Source organism: Gavialis gangeticus, unplaced genomic scaffold (genome assembly GCF_001723915.1).
Source record: "Gavialis gangeticus isolate Ggan-Ray unplaced genomic scaffold, GavGan_comp1, whole genome shotgun sequence".
NCBI classification, from domain to species: Eukaryota; Metazoa; Chordata; order Crocodylia; family Gavialidae; genus Gavialis; species Gavialis gangeticus.
Window position 1 is genome coordinate 43,107,839 of NW_017728996.1, and position 11,314 is coordinate 43,119,152.

The window sequence follows — 11,314 nt, forward strand, 5'->3', positions numbered from 1 at the left end:
CAATTAAAGCATGATCACCTTACGAGTGACTTTTACCTTTTACCTTTTGACTGTCAGTCCTGCAGTTTCATCCTGGTTTCTAACAGCTGCCCATAGGTACTGGTTACAGATAATCACCAGGAGGAGAGGTTCTGCAGTTAAATTGCATCTTTGATAGCAATGTGATCCCCCTTTTTTCACTACTTTCTAGGGATTTCACTGATTAGGACTTAGTAAATTTTCAGTGTGCAAGGAGGATAACATCAAGTTCACCCTTGTAGCTGTCGTGACTTAAAGTTTAGCAGGACTAAAACCTAGCATACTTATTTTAGTTACTGAAGTCAACAAGCATCAGTTTGTTGACTCCTCTCTGGGTGAGAGGAGTCTGCTTTAAGCTCATTTTTCAAATCACACCTGTGATTTTAAATTTTGAGGCAGATGTAGGATGTCTGACCCAAACAGAAAACAATAGCATGTTAATGGTATCATTAGGAAAGGGAGGGAGCTCAGATACGTTTGTGGGTTGATGAGGAACTCATGAGCTGGGTTTGTCCTGGGTTGTGAAAAGTTATCAGTAACTAAAGGACCACTCCATGTGTAACTTGTGCTTTTAGTATGTAAGTGGCAAGATGGGAGAATAATAGAAACAATGCTGGTGCTGACCATGACCTGCCAGACCAATAAGGAATAACTGGGTATTGGATCATCCTAGCCAGATTTGATTGAATGGACATCCTCTACACAAAAGTGGGAGCCTGAGCCCACTGAAAGATAGTTGTGTTGGTGTTGTTTAGCAAACCTTTTGACTGGGCCCAGGCTGAACAGAGGAAGGAAAAGCAGTTTGTACTTGAAAATTATACTTTTTAGTAGAGTAAAAGTACTTGGTGAACATGTCAGAATTTTGCACTGGTGGCTTTTACAAATACCTGTGTGTTTCTGCTAGCTGTGCCTGCAGCACATTTTTCATGGAGCTTCGATCAGTAGAGTGAGTGTGGAAGTTAGGATGTATTGGCTTCCTCCTTTGCACCTACACAGATACACTCCTTTGGAGAAGGAGTTTGAGCAGTTTCTTGCAGCTTTGGAATGAACTGCACTGAGGAGGTTGATACAAAACATGTATACTTTGGGCCCTATGTGAGGGGTGCTGTAGCCCCTGGGGGGAGGGGTGGGACCCTGCAGACAGGGCAATCCATGTACTGGGGGAAGGGGAGCTGTGCCCTGTGGGGGGCAGGGGACCCACCCCTCCTAAGCAGCCCCAGCCACACAGTCCCCACACATTGCATCCCTCCACACCCACCCCCATCCCCACACCTGATCAGTCCCTCTCTCTTTCTCTCTCTCTCATTCTAATTGTGGAAGAACGTGGATTTTGGTGTACTTTAAAAAGTAATTTTGGGATACTGCTTTAGCAGTCCATTTGACATAAGGGGTAGTGTCCCCAGATGCTAATTGCCCAGGCCCCAAAAGCTCCTGAGGACAAATAGCCCTGAGCTGCTGGCCAGGGCAGGTTTTTATACTGCTGGCTCTAGCTTCCCTTGGCTACAGATCTGGGAGGAGCCAGGCAGGGTTATTTTGCCCTGAGTGGCACAATTTGCCGCACACCAAAGTTCATGTCTGGGCACATGCGCTGAGACAAAAAGCCCTGGCTCAAAGTTGCACTCTGAGCTACTGCAAGCTCACGTGCCTGTATGTGTGGATGAGTTCAAAAAGCTGGAGAATCAATACTCTACATCTGTCCAGTTCAATGCTGTACCTCTAGCATACACCCCTGCCCCTGTCAGAGACATGATACTGGGCTAGATGAACCATTGGTCTCATTCAGTATGGCACTTAGTGACAGACAAGCTGTTTGTTACCTGTGGGTGCAAACCAAAGAAGTTACTTGGTTTGTAGATTAGGCGTTCCCCATATACAGTAGTGTGGCAGAAGTAAAACTCTGGGGTTCAAAACCCACCTTTCAAGTAAAGCACATCTCAGTAGATAGCAGGCATTCTATTTTCATCTTTTCTTTGGGTGCAATGGAATGATATTCCTTAATGATATTCCATATGTTAGTCCTTCCATAAGAAAGAAAGTTAGAGGGGCCCATCTAAAATGATTCCTCCTGGAGTCTGCTACACAAGCCTCTGAAAATTGAAAGGAAAGATGCTTCTAGGTGTCATTCTTCTGGCCAGTCTCTTTCCAGGGGTGAGCCAATATTCCAGTCTCGACTCTGAAGTTGTCATGATAAAGGCAATTCCTGCTGCTGTAAGATTTATGACTGCTGGTGCAAAATTTACTGTTACTGCCTTTAAGGACTTTGTTGATTTAAAAATATAGCAGTTTTTATTAAGACAACTGTTAAAAATTGTTGTTTGAATTTCCATTTCTCTCTTCTTTCCTCTAAATTTGCTGTGGACCCCTGTGTATCAGCTGAAATGTTGCCCCATTTCAAACTATGAAGATGGAGTCTGAGTTTGTGACTTGTTTCCAGCTTCCAATATGATGTGTATTCACCTCTCCAGCACTGATTATTAGAGATGCACTCAGTGTTTATTAAGCAGACAGAGTCCTCCTTTGGAGTTTAGTGTGAAGCCCAAAAAGATTCACTTTCCAAGAGTGCCTTCATATTTGCTGTGACTAACTTCTTATCTCTTTTGTAGGCTGCAGGAAATGCTGTCAAACGAGCATCTGACAATCTTGTTAGGGCAGCCCAAAAAGCAGCATTTGGGAAGGCAGATGACGATGATGTGGTAGTCAAAACCAAATTTGTGGGTGGTATTGCTCAGGTTAGTATGAACCGTGAGATTCTCACTAATAGCTGTTTCCAAAAAGCCCTGCCGTATGCAGCATGGGAACTGATTGACCAGATACCACATTGCAGAATATTCGGTACTGCTTAAAACTTTATTTTAAATAACTTGCCTCAGTACATTTCTATTAAATTCAAATGGACAAAGAGTACATGCAAAAAGATTCCATGATATGTCCACTGTACCTTGGATGTATGTTATGGCATTGGTTACCGCTGTCTAATATCCCCTCTGTTCTTAATATGATGATATTCTGATGCATAACAAATGGGTTCCCCCTAAACAGTCTTAGATTTGTTTAAATCTCTTGAAACCTCAATGGCATAATAGATTATAAGCAGATACTCTTATAATGAAGTTATAGTGATGAAAACTGGTGATACTTCATTACTGTAGTTTTAACATACTCAGGAAAATAACTTGTAAGGCTTTGTTCAAAATTTATTCACTATGTAGAATCAATACCTCTTAGGAATAAAAACTGCTTAAACAGTGATTCCTATTAAAGTGAAACTTGCCTCTGAGCATGTCTATGGTACAGTAGTACGGTACTCCTAAACATAGGAAGATACTGCAGGTCCCTAAAGCAGAGAATGTTCATATTATACTAAAAGGTAAGACTGAGAGAAAAACAAAAACAGGTCAGTTGATTTTATCTGTCTCTATCTTGCTTCTATCCACTGGTCATTTACATCACAATTCTTCTGTTTTGCATCTGATTGATGGGCCGTCGTATTAGTGACATGTTGGTACAAAATAGGGCTGTGAGAAACAGCACCATTTCATTTCAGTTTCTGTTTCGAAGGGACAGTGTTTCATTTTGTCATTTCATTTCAAAGCATTGTCCCATTTTGTTTCGTCAAAACTGTTTTGCTGTTTCAACTTGTTTCAGCATTTCGCCCATAGGCTATAATGGGGAATCATGAAAATGCCTAAAATGTTATCATTTCTTGCCTGATGCGGATGAAAATTGCAGGAATGGTAGTCCCTTCTGAGGGTATGAAGCCTGCCAATTTTTAAGGAGATAGGTGCAGAGGTTTCTGGGAAACTGCACCTCAGGTGGCTGACAAGCACAACTCGTGTCACTTGCCAGCAGCAGCAGCCTCCTGTCATCCCGTGCACAGATCCAGGGGCCCACACCCACGGGAGGGTTGGGGGGTTGTACCGGACTTCTCCCAGGGGTGCAGGTCCCTGGATCTGTGCTTGGGGTGACAGGAAGCTGCTGCTGCTGCTGTGGAAGAGCAGCGCTGGGCACAGCCTGCACCCAGCGCCAGGAAGACTGGTGTTGTTGCTGGTTCAAAGCAGCAGCAGCAGCCTCCTGTCATCCTGCATGCAGATCTGGGGGCCCACACCCCCGGGAGGGCTGTGGGACTGTGCTGGGCTCCTTCCGGGGGTGCGGGCCCCTGGACCTGCACTCAGGATGACAGGAAGCTGCCGGTGAGACCAGTGCTGGACAGTCCACAGGGCTCAGCTCCATGAGGCTGGCAGAGCTACTCGAAGTGCAGCCCAGTGGTGGGAGGCAGGGGAGAGCCAGGGCTGCATCCTCCTCCTGGCACTAGGCTGAGCTCTGTGGGGCTGGTGGAGCCGGTAGGAGCGCAGCCCTGACTCCCCCCTGCCTCCCACCACTGGGCTGCTTCAAAACACGAAACATTTAGAAACTGTCAGAAAGTTTCAAGTGCCCTCATTTCATTTCGAAGCCTTTTGTTAAGTTTCAGTTATGCTGTTTTGAGTGCAGAACACGTCAAAACAGCTCAGAAATAAAACACTCTTCAAAATTTTACACAGCCCTACAAAATACCAGCATGGATAGCTGACAAAATAGGCCTTTATGCTTCAAAGCTTTGCTGGATTGAAGCAAAGCAGTCATTTCCTTGCTCTGTACTGATCATATCCTCAGCTGCATTTAGTCTGTTTACTTATGCTGTTCTCTACTCTTTGCTCTTTTGCTCCTAGATCATTGCAGCCCAGGAAGAAATGCTGAAGAAGGAAAGAGAACTAGAAGAGGCAAGGAAAAAACTGGCTCAAATCCGCCAGCAGCAATACAAGTTTCTACCCACAGAACTGAGAGAAGATGAGGGCTAACCTGCTGAGACATTTAAAAAAAAATAAGCTAAAGGGGACAGTACAGAGAACTGATCTGACAATATTCTGATAGGCCAAGCACTTACCTAAACAAACTGCCTGTGGTAGCTTTGGGTGAGCAGAGGACAATAAACATTTGTCCTTTCTCACCTGTTCAGCTGAGGTGCGCAATCATAGATGGTACAGTGTTAAGCTCATCATTCCTGTTCCTTCCTTCCCTGACTTTTATATCTCAGGAGAGAATGCCTCACTTTTACAAATGATTATAAAATCAGTATTATGTCATTATCTGAAGCTAAATCTATTTATTGTCCTTTGACGTGCTTGTAAGACATTCATAATATTAATAGGAAACCAGTATGAAAAATCATTAATGTCAGAAATATCTACCAGTATGGAAATAGTAGGGTTTTTTCTCCTTCCAACAAAAAGACCGTGGTTAAGTAGATATATTTTTGAGAGGAAAAAGGCACATAAGCATGGATTCTAAGGAGTTTTGTCCTTTTAACAGTGTTATATAGCTGGTTCATCCCCAGATTGGAGGAATCATCTTTGTACTGTTTGCACTAGTTTCCTTAGTTCCTATCTAATATCAACCTAGCTTCTGCTTGTACAGTGTTTTAGTCACAGTTCTCTGGCCTGCAAAATGTGGCAACATCCATTCTTTTCTGAGTTCAAATAGACAAAGAAATGAAAACCTTGTTACAGTCTCAATAATAGCAGGTTTGTGAAGGAAAATGCTTTTCAATTATATACCTCTCAATGTGCAACTACTCTGAGAATAAGAAACATATACATGCTTGGACTGAATAAACTTACCTGGCTCAAACTGTTTCTGCTAGAATGTATGCTAGCTGAAGAAGAGAAGTTCTCAGCACAGCAGAAGACTATCAGAATTCTTCCTCCTTTAAGGATTTTGTTTCTTATATTTTGTTTTCAAATCAAGGGTTTTTGTAGAAAACAGTAACTAGTGATTCACAAAAGTCTCTCTTCTGTAATGTGAAAGAACCTCTGAACAATTGGGAGTTCATATAATCTCAGTTTGCATTGATTCAAATGCCTTTCTCTAAAGATCTGCACTGCAGAGAAGAGATAGCAGTTACTCTGTTTCGTTTTGAACTGCAATAGGTACTGTATGTTTTAAGTTTCTGTAATGTAGTATAAATCCACAGTATAGACTACAACAATAGCGTGACATCTTTCACAGGATGGGTAGGGGCAATAACATATTTTATCCTCTCTGATTAAAAACATACTAAGCAGAAACTGGATCTAGCAAAACTTACTTATTTGAACAGCTGCATAAACACCCTCTCTTTTAATCATGGTTCCCCCACACACTTCCACCCTAGCACAAGCCCCTGAGAAAATAATGTCAAGTCCATTTGAGTCAAATAATGTTGCCCCTCCAGTCCTTCTGAAAGCCATGCTGTCATTTTAGATTTCTCCCAACTACTTCAAACTGAGCCAGTTATGTTAGATACATACCCACCTAATTGTCATTATTGAAGAAGTACTTGTCATGTAGACTTAAACGTAACCCTGTAGTGTTAGGATTATCTTTTTTAAATATTGCTAACTTTTGCTTTAAGTTACTTGCATGTAATATACATATTGGGAATTCTGTCACACTAGCATAAGTATATAGTACAAATGAATAGAAAACGAATAAATATTAAAATGTACAAAGATTATTAAGAGTGTTTGTTCTCTGATGCTGAAGTATTTCAGACTCAGTAGAATTGTGGATTCTTGGTAACTGATGAGAGAGCAATTGGCAAACCCTGTGTAGAATTACTTTAATATGGGCAGATATGGACTGACTTGGTCATGTCCAAATTGAGCCTCTGTCCTACTTGTGTAAAGTCAGGTGAAATGGGACTGTGAACATTATGTACAGCCTTTCTGCACACAGGCACACAACTGCCTCCAGAGAGACTCCATGATGTGTTCTACAATTCTAGCGTTAGCTCTATAGGTTAGATTTTCATCATTACTTTGTGCAGCAAGTTCTTTGGGCAGTAACAAAAATCCATCTATGTTAAGAACTCTCAAGACAAATGACAAAATTGTCATTTTTTATTTTAAATAACATGGAAGGCTTGAAACAGAGTTTATTTTCGCAGGACCTAAATACACATGGTCTCATGATAGGATCTTCTGCTGCTGTTCCTCATTTAGAATGCTAAATCATAGTTCTTTCTCTTGCTTACCTGGATAGCTTCATATTTTAGTCTATATTCTAGTCTTTCTTTTTGGAATGCTCTGAATCATGGTAATTTGTTTTACCTGTTTGTTGCTATTTTACATGCTACTTCAGTTTTGACCTTTTAAGTATCCTATTATTTACGTACTGTAAATCCACTTCCCTTAATGCTGTACCAGTATTTTGTTGTGGCCACTGTAATGTCATAGCTTTTAAGCAGAAACACAGTAAGAATGGTATTTGCTTGTTTTAGGGAAAGGAGTAAGCCAAAATAGTAAAAAGATTAAATTAAATACAGATACTCTACTGATAAAAAGTTTACAAGCTTGTAGGAAAAAAGTTATGTTCCCATCATCCAAGTTGCTTGGAACATTAATTTAATTATTGTACCTAAGGTATCAGTCTTTCTTCATTGAACACTACTCCATCTCACCTGAGACACCGTATTGTTCATACCTTTCTTCCCCTTTGACTTGTGGCCAACAAAGGAACCACAGGTAGATTGGGATGCACAACAGAACAGATGCATTATTGTTATCTTATGTTTTGGTAGTAGCATTGAAATCCACATTAGAGCATTTATGGTATTTAAGAAGTGGTATAGTTATTTAGTGTGAGGAAATCACAAACCAGGATAAGGGCTGGATGAGTATTAGTCTTCCTTGTTTGTCTGTTCTTCTAGTTTTAAAATTTTGAAACAGCAAACAAGTGATACAGTTTCTTGCCATCTTCATCTAGACTTCACTTCAAAAAATATAGAAATTAAAAGCAAAATGCCTCAATATCGGCTGTTCACAAATATTCTAGTCCTGTTTTATTTACATGTCCAGATGATAAGATGGAGTTGGAAGAAATAGACTACAGTTTGTCTAAGCTTTACTTTCTACACCTGTAACACTGAAGTTAAGGAAAGGGGGGAAGTTTAAATTAAATTTGAGCTCATTCTTTCATTTGTCCATTTCCTATTAAACTCCTGCTTTTTCTCTGGCTAATTTCTGTTGGGGGAACACATCAGCTTTTGACATGAATTATCTTTTAAATTTATTTAGTGCACAAACATTGCTTCATACCAGATCCGACCTTAGAACATGCTGATGATGACAGACATTTCCATCAAGGAACATGTGTGTTGTCTTTTTATACCATAGCAAATTCATTAGATACGCCCCAAAGGCACTTTTTGGTTTTTTTTGATTGGTTGATTTTGGTTGGTTTGGGTTTTTTTAATCAATACTCTTGGAGCCTTTTGTGCCTTATGTCTTGTCAGAGCTCCTGCCCTAATGTAACTATACTATGCACTGAAGGTTAGCAAAAGGAGATAGTGTGTATAGGTATGTGGACTCTAATCCTCCTTCCCTAGGCAGTATTCATTCTAGAGCCAGCTCTTTATATACAAGCAGTACTGCACTGATTTAAAATGCATTCATGTCACATGTGTTTGCCTTCATAGAATTCACATGGCAAATACAAAGCAAGTACTCTTCTGGGTAATACATGTTTATCTACCTGCTACTGATTGCCATATTTTCTTACATGCAACAAATAAAATGTGCACCTTGTTTTTGAAAGGTTTATTAAAGAAAAAAAAAGCTTTCCGTGAAAATACTGGTATGTAGCAGCAGGTAACTGAGAAGCAGCTTCTGCAGCCTGCGCCTCTGCCAGGGGCCAGGGGTGGGAGGAGAAAGCTGGGGAGTGTCCAGAGCCAGCAGTTATGGAGCCCCAGGTGCTGCACTGCAGTTACTTTCACTTCTCCCAAATACACTCTGCAGAGGCAGAAACGCTTATTACTCTAAGTCCTCACATACAATGTGCATCCCAGTTTCCCACAGCTGAATTTTTGAGGGGGAAGGTCCATGTTATATGCAAGAAAATACAGTACTATTTTCCCTGTACTTACAAACTAACAGGCTAGCTTTGGAGAAAACAAATTAGTTAGGTGCTAATATTCTTGAAACAATGTTCTATTGTAAGTAACATCTCAAAGCAGAAGATTTTAGAAACCCTACTGAATTGTATCTTACCCATACAAGAGATAAGTGGTATTCAACAACGAAATTCCTCTCTACCTTAATGCACTTAAGACTATGAATATAACAGATAACACAAATAAAACCACTTGCTAGTGCTTCAGAACTTAATAAGTTTAAGTGAGCATCTGTCTTTCAACAACAAAAAAACAGTCTGTAAACTGGACGTGGGCTAAGAGGGTTACTTGTTGCTTCAGTGTGTAAGAGAAGCCTAATATCAGCTCCATGATATAGGTTTCTGTTGTAACTTCCTTGTATGGCAACCACACATCTTTCAGTGTAGAAATAAAGTACATATGATAGACAACGTTTTCATGCGCTGTATATCATTCACATGTTGCAGTGTGATTCCTATAAAATACTTTGTTTGCTTAGCCAGTATTCCTGTCCATCAGTGGAGTAATATATTGAGTTGCAAGTAATTAGAATGGCATTTAGGTTGTTGGGTTTTTTTTAAATCATACCAGTCTGGATTTTTTTTCTATCTGAAATTTGCTAATTTTATTGGTATTATTGCAGCTGAAAAACTTTCCAAGTGAGACCATTTATATAAAAGTGTGCTTGCAAAGGTGTGGGCTCTGATTCTGCATCTCAACTTTCTCATAGAGCTTTAACCACAAGCAAAAGCATGAAGGGGTTTAGCCATACTGTTACACTGTATGTATGCTATTTATCTGGCCACAGAAAATATTTTTTGTATTCACTAAAAATAAACTTTTGAAGGAATGACCACTCTGCTTTTGCATGCGTGTGTGTTTGTGACCTGCATCCCATCTCTTCCCACAGGTTAGCATGTAAGAGGGCATAAACCTTATTGGGGTGTAGAATTTTTCTTTCCCTCCAATTTTCTTTGTGAGGGGAAGATAAGCTTATACAATCCAAAGCTATCTTGCAGACAAATAAGCTTTCAGCACCCTCTTAAGTAAGCAATTGTTACATGTATAAAGTAGTAGTATACTAAAGTCAGAAATATCAATAGTTAGGTTATGTTTGGGATTTTTATTTTTTTGTTGCTTTAGATATACTTCTGCTTCCATTTCACTTGCGTTTCTTCCGTGTCAAATTGAGAAAGTAACAAAGCATCCTGGATGCAATTATGCATGTGAAGTTTTGTGTGTCGTAGCTAATACATAGCAGAATTGCTTATAGGTCCCTAGCAGCTATTAAAACAAATTTGCTGTTGCTACTGACAGTGGTTCTCTGGAATAGCTGCAGTGACCCCAGTGTTGGAATTACTCTGGCTGCAGATGTGCCAAGCCGTGATGTTAACAAGGTATGACGTTCCATCCCACATTTGGATGCGTGCTACCCCAGCACCAGTGCTAATACTAGTGGTATGGTAAGCTTCCCTCCAAGTTGGCTACGCTAGAGAAAGATGTAAGAAATACACTGTTTAGGGATTGCTTAGTTCAGTATTGTCAAAGGGGGATAAGAGCACTGCCTGTGCTTTAGGGCTTTTTTTTTTTTAATGCTTTCTCTAGAAAGTACCTCAAAAAGCGTCTTGCTGTTTACTGTCCCTTCTTGCTGGTCCCATAATATGATATTGGGGGATATGTGAACAAAAACCTCACAACTCAGCATAATCACAAAGTGGGCTCTAGAGCTGAAGGCCCTGTTCATTGTGCTTGATCCCCAGCAACTAAGGTTCAGAAGACCAATTTATACCCTTCGTCACACTTGCACAACTTGAGCAATTTGAGGGTGCTTTATTAAGGTTCTTCATTTTTTAGGTTGATTGTTTGGTTCAGGCTTTTTCCATACTGTTTCTTCTCCCATCTGTGCACATACTTGGCAGTAGGCTGGACCACTTCCTCCTTAACATCCCCAGCAGAGATGTATATGAGATCTTACACTTGTGCAAATTCATCTGGTTGTTTTCTTTCAAAATACCATTTTGTTTTTTAAATTCACACAGCTAGCTTAGCAGTGTCTTACACGTGGGTGACAGGGATATTACTGAACTGAAGACCATCTCAGTAAAAAGCATGTTATCTCTCTATCTGAGATTGCTGGAGCCAGAAACCCTTTAATAATAGTAATAATAAAAAAAGAATGCAACATGTAGTCAACATCAGACCCAGAACCTGCTGGAGATGAAGATTTATTCACATTCCCTCATCACAGTAGAGTATTACCTAGTCTTGAGCAGTGTTTCTAAGCAGGTAAGAGCATTCATATTGCTTTTATACACAGAAAATGCAGCAGTCTTCTCAGCTATTTTATTAATT

At 40.3% G+C, this 11,314-nt stretch overlaps 1 protein-coding gene across 3 annotated transcripts in view; it reads left to right on the forward strand.

The window, feature by feature from the left end:
* TLN2 (talin 2) overlaps positions 1 to 9,823 on the forward strand; it is a 313,576-nt gene extending 303,753 nt beyond the window's left edge. For all 3 annotated transcript variants that reach the window (XM_019504368.1, XM_019504369.1, XM_019504370.1), the window contains 2 exons: positions 2,622 to 2,747; positions 4,725 to 9,823. In XM_019504368.1, coding sequence (XP_019359913.1) covers positions 2,622 to 2,747; positions 4,725 to 4,853 — 255 coding nt within the window. In that variant the 3' untranslated portion in view covers positions 4,854 to 9,823. The remainder of the gene's footprint in view (positions 1 to 2,621; positions 2,748 to 4,724) is intronic.
* Positions 9,824 to 11,314: the final 1,491 nt, after the last annotated feature.